General features: G+C 51.4%; 9 protein-coding genes across 9 annotated transcripts; 5 read left to right on the forward strand and 4 right to left on the reverse strand.

Annotated features, from left to right (window-relative positions):
- Positions 1 to 35: 35 nt before the first annotated feature.
- Positions 36 to 392, forward strand: MGL_2966 (uncharacterized protein; the record flags this gene model as incomplete). Its single annotated transcript, XM_001729928.1, has 1 exon — positions 36 to 392. The coding sequence occupies one exon, from the start codon at positions 36 to 38 to the stop codon at positions 390 to 392; it is 357 nt and encodes a 118-aa protein (XP_001729980.1).
- Positions 393 to 916: 524 nt separating this feature from the next.
- MGL_2967 (uncharacterized protein) lies at positions 917 to 1,280 on the reverse strand (the record flags this gene model as incomplete). Its single annotated transcript, XM_001729929.1, has 2 exons — positions 917 to 1,195; positions 1,275 to 1,280. The coding sequence occupies 2 exons, from the start codon at positions 1,278 to 1,280 to the stop codon at positions 917 to 919; spliced, it is 285 nt and encodes a 94-aa protein (XP_001729981.1).
- A 312-nt stretch (positions 1,281 to 1,592) lies between these two features.
- Positions 1,593 to 2,991, forward strand: MGL_2968 (uncharacterized protein; the record flags this gene model as incomplete). Its single annotated transcript, XM_001729930.1, has 2 exons — positions 1,593 to 2,871; positions 2,966 to 2,991. 2 exons carry the CDS (start codon positions 1,593 to 1,595, stop codon positions 2,989 to 2,991), a joined length of 1,305 nt encoding a protein of 434 aa, XP_001729982.1.
- Positions 2,992 to 4,034: 1,043 nt separating this feature from the next.
- On the forward strand, positions 4,035 to 4,856 carry MGL_2969 (uncharacterized protein; the record flags this gene model as incomplete). The annotated part of the gene is made up of 1 exon (XM_001729931.1): positions 4,035 to 4,856. The coding sequence occupies one exon, from the start codon at positions 4,035 to 4,037 to the stop codon at positions 4,854 to 4,856; it is 822 nt and encodes a 273-aa protein (XP_001729983.1).
- A 787-nt stretch (positions 4,857 to 5,643) lies between these two features.
- On the forward strand, positions 5,644 to 8,970 carry MGL_2970 (uncharacterized protein; the record flags this gene model as incomplete). The annotated part of the gene is made up of 3 exons (XM_001729932.1): positions 5,644 to 5,898; positions 6,020 to 8,795; positions 8,960 to 8,970. The coding sequence occupies 3 exons, from the start codon at positions 5,644 to 5,646 to the stop codon at positions 8,968 to 8,970; spliced, it is 3,042 nt and encodes a 1,013-aa protein (XP_001729984.1).
- A 317-nt stretch (positions 8,971 to 9,287) lies between these two features.
- On the reverse strand, positions 9,288 to 11,054 carry MGL_2971 (uncharacterized protein; the record flags this gene model as incomplete). Its single annotated transcript, XM_001729933.1, has 1 exon — positions 9,288 to 11,054. One exon carries the CDS (start codon positions 11,052 to 11,054, stop codon positions 9,288 to 9,290), a length of 1,767 nt encoding a protein of 588 aa, XP_001729985.1.
- Positions 11,055 to 12,579: 1,525 nt separating this feature from the next.
- MGL_2972 (uncharacterized protein) lies at positions 12,580 to 13,230 on the reverse strand (the record flags this gene model as incomplete). The annotated part of the gene is made up of 1 exon (XM_001729934.1): positions 12,580 to 13,230. One exon carries the CDS (start codon positions 13,228 to 13,230, stop codon positions 12,580 to 12,582), a length of 651 nt encoding a protein of 216 aa, XP_001729986.1.
- A 263-nt stretch (positions 13,231 to 13,493) lies between these two features.
- Positions 13,494 to 14,716, forward strand: MGL_2973 (uncharacterized protein; the record flags this gene model as incomplete). Its single annotated transcript, XM_001729935.1, has 2 exons — positions 13,494 to 13,651; positions 13,699 to 14,716. 2 exons carry the CDS (start codon positions 13,494 to 13,496, stop codon positions 14,714 to 14,716), a joined length of 1,176 nt encoding a protein of 391 aa, XP_001729987.1.
- Positions 14,717 to 14,970: 254 nt separating this feature from the next.
- Positions 14,971 to 15,303, reverse strand: MGL_2974 (uncharacterized protein; the record flags this gene model as incomplete). Its single annotated transcript, XM_001729936.1, has 1 exon — positions 14,971 to 15,303. One exon carries the CDS (start codon positions 15,301 to 15,303, stop codon positions 14,971 to 14,973), a length of 333 nt encoding a protein of 110 aa, XP_001729988.1.
- Between the last annotated feature and the right edge of the window lie 44 nt (positions 15,304 to 15,347).

Below are 15,347 nucleotides of genomic sequence, written 5' to 3' on the forward strand. Positions count from 1 at the left end.
ACCCTGATGCAATATCATCTGAAGGTGCTTTGCGCATGCTATCAGACATCAACTTGGACCCTGCAAGTGTTACCATATTGCCACTCTCGTACTACTTAAGTTCGCCAAGTCTTGGCCAGTTCACGCGTAATGGCTATGTGGATGGATGGCTTCGTATCGGTGTTGGAGCCTCGCCAGAATCTCAGGGCTCCTCCCTTACATTACCACATCTTGTGGAACAGCAAAAGCGTGCTGTGTCGGAAGTCATGCATACGTTCACATCAGATGGACTTGTTATGCCCGAGTATAAATCGAGCTCCTCGTCATCGCCCAAAAAGGGCCTGTATACCACTGTTTACGAATACACGTTCGCTTTTGCACGGAATGAGGGCCAAAAGAATTTGCGTATGTGATTTCTATTCGTTTCCCAGCTCACATGTTCCAGCACTTGACTTGGCACTCACCTTCTGGGATCTTTTGCTTCCTTACGCACCAACATACGATGCAGACGGCACACGCGCTAGCGCAGGAACACCATCCTTCTCAGCCACACAGTATGAACTATGGAAGCGCTTTCTCACATCAGCATCACACGTCCAAGTCATTTCCAAGGATACATGGTCGCAATTTCTAGAGTTTACACGGGAAATCGATCCCAAGTTTGCTAATCATGACTTCGAGGCTGCGTGGCCTTCAGTGATTGACGAATTTGTAGCCTGGGTCCGCGAACAGCCATAGCAGAAGCAGCAATACAAAGGCCGTAAAAACCGCATGAATGAAAGCTCGGATCAGCTCCAACAGGTCTCAAGTCACAACAACAAGAGGAAGGGGTATGCCAGAGGACGTGAGACAAGCTACGATGGTATAGCAAAGCGTGGCCATGCATGAGCCACGTACGTTCCTTGTTTTTCAGGGAACAAACTTTCTAAACCGACAATCATGGGTCTTCATTCAGTTCACGCAAGTATAGAACATTGTTGCATCGAATGAATACTTCACCAAGTGTTCCGTTCGACTTGCCATCCTGAATTTCCTCCGTATTCGCAAGCTGTGTGTATGAGCAACTCAATCTCCTGCCCATCCAACGCACCTGGAAGTTCATATAGTTGTCTGTGCTTACAAGAAAACCTTTGTACTCAAGACCCCATTTCAGCCGGATTAGGACCTTTTTCCCAATTTGCTGCTGCAAAAACGGCTTGGGATTCACTGGAAAGTCCTAGATAGCGTGTGAGTCCCATGCTTACGCGAAAAGGCACTTTAGAGACGTCTTGGACCTCTCCTAGATCCATACATACAGGCATGATCAAGCACCACTAGCAGGATCGCTCGTTGCTCCTCTCTCTTGGGCCACACCAAGTGTGCTTGCAAAGCACTTGCAGGCTTCGTTGTTGACCATCCGACCAAGTACCAGCGCGAGTCAGCACGTGGGTCCACGTGGTTTATTCAAAGGTACTTACCGCCTCCACCTGTACGCAGGTTGGCTACAGTATGCTGGTGCATATGTGTGTGTAGGCCAACACGGTGAGTTGCGGCATACACGTCAGTGGCTCATCACGCCGATTTCCTGAGAAGTGTGACTAGGAAAGAGCCGCTTACTCGCGCGCGCAGATTCCATGGCCAATACCATGGAATTTGTAGCAGCAGATGAACAGGCGTCAGAAACACACTTGGAAGGCGCCGCTACATTGGCGGGACCGTTCCAACTCCGCTCACCGATCTTGACGATGGGCCATCTTGGCACACACGTCGTTTGGTCAATATTGAATGCACGGGCTACACTCTTTTTGCAGCGGCTTGGCTTGTATAAAAGTGTCGTCGCACTCATTATGATGGCCGGTCCGCTAAGTGGTCTTGTGGTGCAGCCCGCTGTTGGAGTCTTGTCGGATCAGTGCACCAGCACGTGGGGTCGGCGACGACCATTTATCCTGCTGGGATTAGCTGCTTGTGCTACATCATTGCTGAGTCTGGCTTTTGCAAGCTCACTTTCGCGGCAAGATCAAAGTACACAATTCCAGCCGTTTGTCGCACTTCTTGGTATCGTGGGCATCGTCGGCATTGATCTATCTGTGAATACGCTATCAGCTGCACACCGAGCATTGACGATGGATGTGCTAGGTCCTGATGAACAGGACATAGCTAATGCTTGGTCTACGCGCTATTCGAATCTAGGCTCTTTGCTCGGCTACATGCTGGGGGTGCTGGATTTGCCTCGCATATTTGCGTTTACGCGGCTCAGTGATCAGCTCGCCATATTGAGCTTGTGTGCGATCGTAATTGTGATTGGTACACACACGACTTTGTTCACTCTGTTGCGCGAGTCTGTGCTGATAGACTCTTACCAGCAGCAGCGCCCATGCCGACGCCAGACGTGGTGGCAGATGGTCAAGAACATTGGACTTGACCTGTATCGCTGTGGACGTTCACTTCCTCCATCTATATGGGACTTGTTTGTGATTCAATTTTTCTCCTGGCTCGCATGGTTTCCTGTGTTGTACTATGCTGCGTCCTGGGTGGCTGAGATCTTCAGCTTGGCACAGGGCGCATCGTCAAGTGCAGCCTCGTCGAAGGAACAGCTTGGCGAGGAAGCACGTCGAACAGGAAGTCTCGCACTGTTTTATTATGCACTGACAGGCTTGGTTGCATCTATCGTGCTGCCATGGTGCGTTTATGATCCTCTAGCTGCAAAACGATCCTCGTATACCCACATTGAACCTGCAGATCAGGTTGATACCGAATTGGAAGATTTGCGGCCAGACACAGATCGTGTTTACCATCTGGAAGATGTTTGTTCAAGGAGTACATCAGATCCTTCTTCATCATGGACATCGTCTTCATCATCACAGAAACCCATATCCCTGTTACGCCCGTTCCGTCATTGGCCTTGGCGCAAACGTGGCCCGACACTTGCTGAAATATGGTTTCTCGCGCAAGTCATATTCGTTATCACTGTCCTATTTTTTACGTGCCCAGTCTTCTCATACAAGAGCGTCTCTGGAGCCGTCGTTCTCGTGAGCGTGCTAGGTGTCCTGTGGGCAGTTACGCTGTGGGTGCCGTATGCCATATTGGGAATTCTTGTATTTTCAGAAAAGCCTATGCCAGCAAACATCCATTCCTTGCGTGGAGTATCGCAGCGAAATGGCGAAGCCGCCGCCGTGAGATCTGAACATGCGCGAGACCTGCGGGCTGAGACTGGGGCCATAACTGGGCTACACAACTGGAGCATAGTGCTTCCACAACTGTTGATTTCATTAATATCCTCACTATGTACGTTAAACAAAAAATGGCCGTGTCTTTTGTGTCATGGTTGCGCACAATTCGTCGACGCTAACACATGCGCTTGGACGCGCGTATTTTCCAGTGTTTCTGCTGCCCCACATACTTTGGGACGAGGCGCCGGTGGAGACGTTAGACAGCACGGGTCTGTTGTTACGCGTGGGAAGTCTGTGCACGCTGTATGCAGCCACGTGCACATATCGATGGATTCGGACTCATGATGTGTGCTAGCATGCGTGTTATGCATACGCTATGCATCTCTTATGTCATCAGGTGACATGGGGCTCATTGGTAGGTGTGCCGCAGCAGCTGAATACGGCATGATGCGTTTGTAGACTAGACCTAGTAGGATCGACTTTGGGACTTACTTTCTTGGGGCAGCTGCATGTAGCAATTGGATTCACAGCTGATTGGTTTGCAGTCGGGAAGTGATCGAGAGCAGGCGTGTGGAAATGGCAAAAGACGTGGCGGCTATCAGTGGACGGTGCGAGAGCCCGTCGCCTCCCCGGCTGGTCAGCCGTACATTCGCCCAAGCACAACTGAACCACCCATTTCTTGGTTCGCTTCCGAACACCGAGACCAGTGTCGGTACGTATTTCCGTTAATACGCAAGTGCTGTCTGTTTCATCGTCGGAGATGTTGGTGGGCAGAAGCACTAGCGCAATGGCTGTGAACTGCAGTACTAACTAGGATGTGCCTCCGTGTGTGCACGCGTTTGTGTGTGCGTGTGTGTGTGCGTGGACGGGCGTTTCACAATCAGACTTGGAATCCATTGACCAACTATGACCACCCCATCGCGTGAAGACTCTGTCTACCTCGCCAAGCTCGCCGAGCAGGCTGAGCGCTACGAGGAGATGGTTGAGAACATGAAGCGTGTGGCTTCGTCCAACCAGGAGCTGACTGTTGAGGAGCGCAACCTGCTCTCGGTCGCGTACAAGAACGTGATTGGTGCTCGTCGCGCTTCGTGGCGCATTGTCTCCTCGATTGAACAGAAGGAGGAGTCGAAGGGTAACGAGACACAGGTCTCAATGATCAAGGTGTACCGCGAGAAGATTGAGACTGAGCTCGCACAGATCTGTGAGGATATCTTGCAGGTGCTCGACACCCACCTCATTCCATCGGCTGCCTCGGGTGAAAGCAAGGTATTCTACCACAAGATGAAGGGTGACTACCACCGCTATCTCGCTGAATTTGCTACGGGTGAGAAGCGGAAGGACTCCGCTGACAAGTCTCTGGAGTCGTACAAGGCTGCCTCGGATGTGGCTGTCACGGAGTTGCCACCGACGCACCCTATCCGTCTTGGTCTGGCTCTTAACTTCTCTGTCTTCTACTATGAGATCCTTAACTCGCCCGACCGTGCGTGCCATCTCGCCAAGCAGGCGTTCGACGATGCAATTGCGGAGCTGGATACCCTGTCGGAAGAGAGCTACAAGGACTCAACCCTGATCATGCAGCTTCTGCGTGACAACCTCACGCTCTGGACAAGCGACATGCAGGAGACAGAGAAGCCTGCCGAGGGCGCCGCTGCGCCTGCCCCGCAGGCTGAGGCAGCTGCCGCACCTGCTGCGCAAGGTGGCGAGTCGAAGGGTGAGGAGGCCGCTTAAGCTCTCGGTGGCTCCTATAGACTTATTTCTTCTCCGTCTTTCCCGATTGTCCTATGATGCATATTTGTTATCTTGTTTCCCCATTCCATTGGGAAAAGTATCGAGAGTTTATATATCTCTTTCAGTAGACAGAGAGATCCTATATCATCATGTTCTGCTGCTTTTTTATGTCAAGAGCTTTTCGTGTCCGTAAATCGCATGGTCCGTTGTCTCTATCGTCTTTGTTGCTGTTGGCGTGGTATGGAATGCCAACATGTATTGCCAACGCTAGCAATAGCGGAGAAACAGGTGTCTAAGCTGGATGGCGTTTTAGGTTTCATCACACGCTCATTCTCGGCATACGCTTTATCATGAAGTTAATGCACACTGTCACTCTTCTTGCCTGCACAGTGCTCCCGCCTTACCTTGAGTGTTAAGTGACGCGCACGAGTAAAAACTTCTTAACTCCGACGTGGGTTGGACATGTGTAGTCTTGCCACTTTAAGATAGAGTGTGCTGAGCTGGGCCAGTGGACAATGGTAAATGTGAACTCCACTTTCGCACTGCTTAGGGTCCACATTGAATGTGTGCATCGGCAGACAATCTAGCACAACAAACAACGTGGACAGGATTACGCGACAGGGTCACATATTCTCGCCTAACCGGGCAGATCAAGGCCCTTCTGTGGTGAGGCATTCCAGCAGTAGTCTCTCGGACCGCGGAATACAGCACTTGTCGGGGCCAGTTTGTTTTCACACGTCGACAGGTAGCATGCACAATGAATCGTGGACATCCCTTATCGTCTAATATGCGCGGATTGTCTCGATATATATCTGAGCTGCAGTCATGTAGCTCTCTAGAAGAAGAACATCAGTGTGTGCGCCGAGAAATGATTCATGTGCGGTCCAAATTGATATCCTCTGGCTCCAAGTCGGATCGATATGAGCAGAAGAAGTCGGCCGCCAAGGTTATTTTCACTCGCTTGCAGGGATTTCCTGTTGATGGCATTTCTTTGGAGCCTTATGCGCTCATGTCAAGTCCCAAATATTCTGAGAAACAAATGGTACGTTAAGACGACCCTATATTTGCCCTTGTTCGGTCCCTTTCCGAACCCACTCTTTTTTCGCTTCTTTCTTTGCCTCATACCCCTATCTCGTTCCTCAGTACTTTATGCTAACGTACAGGGCTATTTGGCATGGACAACATGCTTTGCGGATTGTCCTGAGGTGCTCGTGCGCGCTCTGTCAATCGTCCAAAAAGACCTCGCGAGTTTGAACGAATCAGATACTTGCCTTGCGTTACAAGCCGTGTCTTGCATGAGCTCCCGGGTATTGGCACGACAACTGGGCGAGGAGGTACTCAAGTTGCTGATTTCTCACACATCATCAGTACCTGTGCGCAAAAAGGCAGCTTGTGTGGCGCTGTCGTTCTACCGGATGGACCCGTCTTTTGTGGATCTTGCCGAGTGGCTCGACCGCATTGCACCTCTCTTAGAGCATCCCCAACTCGGATTGGCACATTGCGCATGTCTGTTAGCCATGGAACTGGTGCGCAATGCGCCATCGTCATTCTCTCTGTTTTATAAGCATGCCATTGATGCGTTAAGCGCAATCCTTTTGCAGAATGACGTTCGCCGCGACTATGTCTACCACCGAGTACCAGCACCCTGGCTCCAAGTCCAGCTACTTGCTCTTCTTCGCTTGTATCCGAGGCAGCCTGTGTTGGATGCGGACTACAAAATCAAGCTACATGATATCCTTACGTTTATATGGAAGCAGGATGTTGCTCTTGCTGCCAAAGCAGACGTGCATGAAGCCAATGCACGATACTCTGTGCAACTTGAAGCGATGCGCCTCGTTGTTCACCTCGACGCCAGCTCTCCATTGGTTAGCCGATTCACGTCAAGTTTGGGCCAGCTGCTGACGTCGCCTGAAACCAATGTTCGATACCTGTCAATGGAGATCATGGCCCACTTGGCGCAACGAATTCCATCACTTTCACCGATCAATCTGCACCGTGACGTAATCTTCGTTGCTCTTGGTGATACTGATATTAGTGTGCGCCGTCGAGCGCTGGATTTACTTTATGCAATGTGCGACCGCACGAATGTGCGGCAGATTGTGCGACGACTCCTGGACTACTTGGTCGTCGCTGAGCCAAGCTTGCGGCAGGATTTGACACTCAAGATCTCCATACTTGCTGAACTGCACACGAGTGAATCTTCGTGGTATATTGATACGACCCTTGAGCTGCTGCATGTGGCCGGCAGGCATGTGAGCAACACGACTTGGCAACGAATTCTGCAAGTCGTCACGAACCATCCCAAAGTGCATGTGTATGCCGTGGAACAAATCATAATGTATCTGCAGCAGGCGTTGTGTCACGACTCGTTAGTCAAGCTGGGCGCATACTTGTTGGGCGAATATGGCTACGTTGTAGCAAACCGGCCTGGATGCACACCTATGGATCAGTTTCAGCTGCTCACCCGGCACATGCTATCATGCACAGCGATGACCCAAGCGATGTGCATGACCACATACGCGAAATGGGCCGGCATGTACCCTGAGATGCAGACCACATTGCTCACAACACTGCAGCGGTACGTGCACGTCTTGCACATGGAAACGCAACAGCGGGCTTCTGAATACGCACAGCTCATTTTGCTTAGCATGAGAGAGAAACTGGACTTACAAGATGTGCTCGATGAACTCCCGCCCTTCAACGAGTCGCAACTAGGTGGCACAAATGCATCTGTGAATGGAATCTTGGAGCCGAATCGGCGTGTCTCAGCAGTGCCTGTGGTATCCTCTGTCCGCCGTGGCGAGGCAAAGTACACTCAGAACGATGCTTCTTCGCGGCACAGATTGCCTGCGTTGACGTCTGTGCTCCCTGAGTCGACGTATACGGCGCCCGTCGCAACAATAGCACCAGTACCGGTTGCGAATACGACAAGGAGGTCGGTGTCGTCAGTCTTATCTTCACCAGATCATTCATCATTACTCACGTCCTCGCCAACAGTCTATACGGGCGATCTGTCCATGGATTTACTTGATCTTCAGAGCCTTCATATGACATCCCCCCACACCGACGTGCCAGAACAGCCGTGGGCGACTAACACGGGCATGGTGGATAGCTCACAAGCACTGTTGACGGAGCAGACGACAAAAACGGCATCGTCTCTGCCTTTGAACCATTCGTGCCACGAAAGACATGAATCACACGAGCAAAAATGCTCAAGGACCTTCTTTCCTTCGCCCTCACACTCTCCCTGGCATTCCCCGTCGCAGTCCATGCTGCCATTAGCTACCCAGCAGTCTCCAACTCGGTCCCCATTACGCTCTTTGTCGGAATCCTCTTCGCACCCGGTGCCATCGCCTCCTTCTCCCACACAATTTCTCTCACGCTCACGGTCCTGGACCCTGCCTCAGTCGCTGTCCCTATCGCCGCCACCGGCATCGACGTCTCCAACGACTTCCTCGATACCTGTCCCCGCACCAGCCGTCTCTGTGGCGCTGCCGTTTCTTCCATCACCTCTGACAAATACCCCGGCGTCACCTGCGCAGAGGCCATGCTCATTACCCTCTACCACTGGGAGTCTACATCATCTTTACATTGACATGCCGTTCATGCTCTTGTTTGCCGAGCGTGGTACACTGCATGAGACCAAGACCGAACGACTCACATTTGCACGTGAGCGTCCTAAGGCCACAATGAGGGATGCGCGCATCCTTTGCACTCTTAGCATTACAAACAAGACAAAGTCTACGCTGCTTCACATACAGGATGTTCATGTGCACGGGCCTGTTCAGTCACGTGTCATAACGCCACCTGTCGAGAGTCCATCAGGGTCCAAAAGACCGACCACTGTGGCACCACAAGGCACCAAGGGCATCTCCATCGAGTTCGCTTGCGTCAAACCTTTCGTAGACACGCCCCAGGTCGATATCGAATGGCGTCAAGGTGATGAACGTGGGCATTCCCAAGCAACTGAACTGTCGGGCGACCGCCCTCACATAACTTTCACAACCCATGTGGTCCTGCCTATTGCGCTCATATCATTCGTCACACCACATATCATGGAGCGACATGCCTTCTTCGAACATTGGCATGCTATGCGCGCCCAGCCCGAGCTTGAGGTCCAGTATGTCTGCCGCATCTCTACAGCAGCAAATTCGCAACACCTAAGCATGTTGCGTGAGGCCGGATTCGCGATCCTTGACAGCATTGACTCACGACCGGAAAACATCGTTGCTGCTGGCCTGTGTTGTATGAAAAAAACACAAGTCCTCGTCCTTTTGCGCTGGGAACCAAATCAAGAGGCGCAGCTCGCTCGTCTCACAGTGAGAGCACCCGACGCGCAAGTTGCTCGTGCCATACATACATCCATGAGGAGGTATCTGGAGCTTCTGTAGCTTCACTCACCAAAACAATCCTTCTTTCAGATGCAAAACATTATCCCGTGTAAGGACTAATGCTCATGGCTTCCATGCTCTGAGCAATCGATTCGGGCGTGGCATTCGCATGGGAGGTATCTTTTTGACTCCGCTTTAGCACCGTGCTTAGCTTGGTCACTTCGTCATGTGGCAAGATGGAGATGTCGTCATCATCATCGTCTCCCTCTTCGGCGTCGCCAACCAAATCCCGTTCTTCGTGTTCATCTTCGTCCTCACCTGCATCCCCATCGTCATCTTCATGCTCAGCATCGTCTTCGTCTGGCGCCACATCAGCCCATTCTCTGTACAGTCGATGCACGAACGAGGACGAGTCTCGTAAGCGATAAGGATCGAATGGGAAGAAGATATCAAGCGCGGGCGTGGGCAAAGCAGCAGGCGCGTCAGAGCGAGCGCCTGTCGCCGCCCCAGGCTGCGCGTTAGGCCCTGTCGTGGGCGTGGCCTCTCGACGGGCTGGCAGCGATCCTGCTTGTCGCGACGCGCCGCCCGTGTCGGCGAAGCTGGCTTGCTGCCGGTATGCATTCGCTTCCATCACCGAGTAACAGTACAAAAAGTCCGTATACTGTGCCACATAGGCAAACTGTTGGACCACATGCGCGTTACAGTATCGAATAGGATTCAATGGCGATGTAATAGCTCGCTGCACAACAGCAAGGCCTGGCGCCCATCCCCGCTCGCCGGTAACAGACGGTGTCGATGAAGAAACACTCGATAATGAAGAAGCATGAAGCACAGGCATAAGCTGTGGCGAAAGCTCAAAAGACCCTGCTGTCGGATACGTCGCTGCTAGCGATGGCGTACCTTCGTCATCAAGAGCAAACGATGGCGCATCTGAGACAGCTCCATCCCGCAAATCGCGCCAGCGGAAGCAGAACACATAGAAGACCGCCTGTGTGACAGCATAAAAGACCGCATGTTCACGAGCCCCTGGCGGTGGAGCCGTCGCTCCTTGAGCGGCAAACGCCTCAAGACATGCATCCATAAATGTACACAGATTCAAGACGACCATGCGCGTTGTCGACGCATCAATGTACCGAGCGCGAGCAACATAGCTCGCTACATAGCTTGCAGCTGCGATACGGAGAATGGTTGCCGACTCGCCAGTCTCGCTCGTACCGGCAGTCGGGACAGCATACAGGCTTTTGCTTAGCAGTGTTCCAAGGAACATATCAGCGAACTCGTGGTCCAACGAAGCGAACCAGAACATGATAAACTGTACATGCCGAGACTTGAAAGTAGTGAGGATGGTACGCGTGAATAGACCCAAAAGTGTCTGGTACAGTTGATACCGCCGGGTCAGCATGTTTTGCGAGCGAGGCGTGCCGACCTGTCGTTCTAGGAATTCGTGCAGTGCCTTCATGATCGCATCAAGCTTGCCAGCAAGTACCGCAACCTCATTCCACGCCGGCTCGTGCATAGCATCGGTCGCTCTCAGACCAGGATCAAGTGCATCAGATGCGTCATAACCATCTTCATCAGACAGGTCTTCTAGTGCATCAAATGCATCATCGTCATCATGGGTTATCGTCCCAGCCAAGTCCTTGTCTCCACGCGATCCCGATGAGGAACACGACAACGACCCCTCGCTGTCAGAATCTTCTGACATGCCCTGGTCTAACACCTTCGACAGACTCCGATGCGTCGTTGGTTCAATACCTTGCTCCTCGAGCTCGTCTAGTTCGACCTGAATTGCCACATCTATCTGGAGCGTATGGTCAATTATGACGCTCCATATAGGCTCCGTAAGTGCTTCACAGTATTCTGTCATTCGAAGCAGATTCTGGATATACAACACTTGGTCCATTGTTCTTTCTCGTTTGTGTGGGAAATGCTGGAGTAAGAGTGGCTGGAGCGTTGCTGGCAGCGTAGGAATCAAGCGCAAAAGTGTCTGCAGAAGACTGTGCAGCCGGTCATAAAGCTGCCTTCGAGATAGCGAAGCGCGTTGATCTGGTTGAAATGTGTCCGCTCCCCGATACCAAGCCGGATCTGACGTGTGCGTGTTAACATGCGCAAAAAGACAATGCACTCGCATACGTACGCAAACTCATGTTTTGGAAAAGAAGTGAGGCAACATGGGATACCCACTCACTCCGTGCACTGACAATCGCACATACAAGACGCACCCACGCATCAGCGACCATATCAGGCATTGCGAGCCATGGAAACTCAGCAACTGATTCGACCAGCGATGCACATGTGCGATCCAGCGACGGTGCTACGTGTGTGAGTGCGGAAAGCCACGCCTGAAGTTGCACGAGAGAGGACGCTGCTGAAGTTTTGGAGCTGGGTATGGCACTAGCGCCCATTTGAAACTGCGCTACGAGCTCCTCGTACGGCGTAAATTGTCCCTGCATGAATGTGAGCCACCATTCACACAAACTTTCATGTCACGACACCCCTTCTCCGCCGTGTAGCATATGGGGGCATAAACGTACTTGTGCTTTTTGAACCATGGCATTTTTGACAAACGCCACATACATGCCCTGACGTGTGCCCTGAGGTGTTGGTGCACAAAAGGCAGAAGATCCTTTCCGTGTACCCATTGACCCGCGTTGCGGCGATGCCCGCATGCTATGATCAGCACCTTTGCTCTTGTTTGTATTTTCCTTGCTTGAACTGAGCGTCGTTTGGTCCCTATAGTCTCGACCTTTTTCTCTCTCAGATGCTCACGCACGCACAACTCGAATGGATAGGCGCACCGAGGCCTGCTTGAATGGCTGAGTCACTAGCTCAACGCATTGTGCCTCGAAAATTTTTGGTTGTGTGGAGATTATGTGCACGTGAGTGACGGACATGCCACCACACACCCAATGCTCTTAGGCCTGGCTAGTCGGACCTTGACGCTGTTGCTGGCGCCTGCACATACTGATTCATGTTGATTTAGGACTCGTTTCGACATTTAGAAAAGTCAAGGAGCCATCTGTGAATCAATTGTCACGCAGATTGCCTACAGAGCAGCAAAAGTCTAGAGTGGTACAGCAAGCTCATGTCTTAGCTCACCAAAGCAAGAAAGAGCTTCGTTCCATTTACCCCATCCCGTCACCATGCTGAGTGCTCGCATCATGCAACCTTCCTCCGGCGCCATGTTAGCGCTCTCATCATCAAATTTGTTTGAGTACACATCACGTAGCTTGAATCTATATGCTGGTTTGGGACGTGAATAACACTACGCGAGAGAAAGCGAGCAAATAAGAAAAACAAATGAAGCTGGGACCATAGCATACAAAAAGGTCGTCCAGGCTCACCCTACGTAGCAATGCAATGTGCATGAACAGTGCAGCATGTCCCCGGTTTTAAAGGTCGCCATCGTCTTCATCAGGAAGTGGCGCGGCAGCAGCGGTTTCAAGCTCCTTGTTGTACTGTTCCATCAAGTTCTGGTCAACCTGGACCTCTGGAGGAGCAAGAGCTGGGGCAGCAGCAAATTCAAGAGCTGGGTTGCCGACAAGCTTGCGGGCAAGCCACAAGAATGGCTTCTCGAAGTTGTAGTTCGACTTGGCAGAAATTTCAAAGTACTGCAGGTTCTTCTTGCGGTGGAATGTCACAGCACCCGTCTTCACCTTTCGCTCCTTCACATCAACCTTGTTGCCACACAGGACGATGGGAATGTTTTCACACACACGCTCCAAGTCACGGTGCCAGTTGGGGACGTTCTTGTACGTGATACGAGACGTCACATCAAACATGATGATACCGCACTGGCCTTGAATGTAGTAACCGTCACGCAGACCACCGAACTTCTCCTGACCAGCTGTGTCCCAGACGTTGAACACAATCGGGCCAAAGTTCGTGTGGAACTGGAGCGGGTGCACTTCTACACCAAGCGTTGCAATGTACTTCTTCTCAAATTCACCCGTCAGATGGCGCTTCACGAACGTGGTTTTACCAGTACCACCATCACCGACAAGAACGAGCTTAAAGTTAGGGATGTTTTGGGCGTCCGACATGGTCACAGATGGATGTGGAAAAGGTTTGTGCTTCCGACACCAACTCGAAAAAACACTCACTCACTTTCCACGCCGCTCTTTCCACCTCTTCCGCGCCTGTGGCCGTAAATCACGTGAGATCACGGCCTTGTCGGCAAACAAATTTTTTTTCTCGCCCTGTAGTGCATTGCACCGCATCGCAAGCCTTGGGCGGCGGCAGCGTTGGGCTGGCCATTTTTGGAGTGGATTCGGGCTACATTAGAAACGTGCGTCGCGACACGATCATGGGTTCAAAGCGTGATGCAGATGTTCATGATCGGAATCCTGCGAGCTCAACAGGCATAGTAAAAGTTTCTGCCGTGATGCATTTCGCCATACCGCCTGTGTGGATGAGGGACCCAATGGCATCCGTCTTGGATCAGTTAGATACCCTTGTGATGCGGTACGTAGGCAGCAGCGATGCGAGCAAGTCCCTGACTTTTGCATTAGTTTTCTTCCGCCTTTGGAAGGCGTCCTCATTGCACATTCACATGCTAGGTTTTTGTATCCATTGGGCAGCATTGATGGTGACTCGGCCTTTGCTGAGGTGCCTGTGCGTTTCACTGGCATCGTGTGGCGACCGGAGATTGGAATGAAACTTCAAGGCACAATCACTCTCTGTTCGCCGAGTCATGTTTCATTGCTACTATACGACACCTTTAATGCAGCCATCTCTGCCCCCCACATTCCCGCATCTATGTGGGAGTTCGTTTATTACAGTGATGTGGGCGAAGTGCAACGAGTCGATGCAAAAGATCGCAGCGTAGGGTTTTGGCGAAACAAAGAGTCCGGTGAGCGACTAGGTGGCAAAAATCATATGCTTCAATTTTCTGTCATTAGCATGACTGTCGCGAACCAGATGCTGTCGTTGCATGGCAGCCTGTTGCAGGATCCATTCAGTGTGCCGCCGCCACGGCCTGGTACACTGTCATTTGACCAGGCGATGGGAACCATGGAGCCTATGGACGAAGAAACAAATGAAGAGGTGCCAATGCCACGACGTGTGCGTTGGGAGGACTCGGATGAAGAGGATGAACAGAAGGACGACCAACAGCAAGACAATAATTTGGTAGAAGGCGTGGTGGAAAACGAGACAGACCCCGAACATGGCAATAATCAGATGAATGGAGAAAACAATCAGAGGTCTATGGAGAATGAGGTGTCGCAAGAACAAGGACCCTTGGCAACCGGAAGCTTGGAGGACGACGAGAGTACATCAAAGATCAAGAAAAAAGATCGAAAGAAGGAAAAGGAGAAAGAAACAATAAGCGCGAAAGAAATGAAGGGGGAGAAGAAAAAGGACAAAAAAGCAAAGAAAAAGGATCAGTCCGAACATGGAGCAAAGGACGCTTCTTCCGAACCAAAGAAAACTAAGGGATCAAAAGAAAAGAGCCGAAAGCATAAACACCACGACGCAGAAAAGGAAAGCGAGTCCGCAAGTAGCAAGCGCTCGCGCCGAGATGCTTAAGGAGTGTGAGGGTGTGGTGATTTATAAAATTTACACGTGTAACATAGCAATACAACAAGCCAAATGATGCCTAGGTCGTTAAATTGGGGCCTATTTTTTGTTGCGCAAAACATAAATCCAACGACTCGTGTATCTACAAGTTCTCAATGAACTGACGAAGCTTTGGCTCAGGAAGCACACCTACGAACGATGACGCGAGCTTTCCCTGCTTGAATGCCATGACTGTGGGCATTGCGCGGATCTGGTAGGTAAGCCTAGCTAGACGAGAAGGGGGGGGGGGAATGGGAGAAACGTACGCCGTATTTTTGAGCGGCCTCCATTTGCTGGTCGACGTCAATGGTGACAAGATCAAGCTCCTTTCCACCAACCAGGCTTGGCGTGCTTGCAAGCTTATGAAGCATGGGGCTTAGCATCTTGCATGGTCCACACCATTCAGCGACAAAGTCAACAAGCAAGGGCTTCGTGCCTTGCTCTTGTAGAAGCTGAGCAAGACGGTCCCCAGTGATATTCTCTTCGATCCGTCGCCTAATGACCGATGTCGAAAACGTGCGCATAGAACGCACTGCACACACAGCGGCACGGCGCATGCCAAGCAAAGTGGTCATGGAGACAATGGGTTAAATAGACGAAG

This window comes from Malassezia globosa (genome assembly GCF_000181695.2).
Source record: "Malassezia globosa CBS 7966 chromosome Unknown mgl_sf_7.1, whole genome shotgun sequence".
Lineage (NCBI taxonomy): Eukaryota > Fungi > Basidiomycota > Malasseziomycetes > Malasseziales > Malasseziaceae > Malassezia > Malassezia globosa.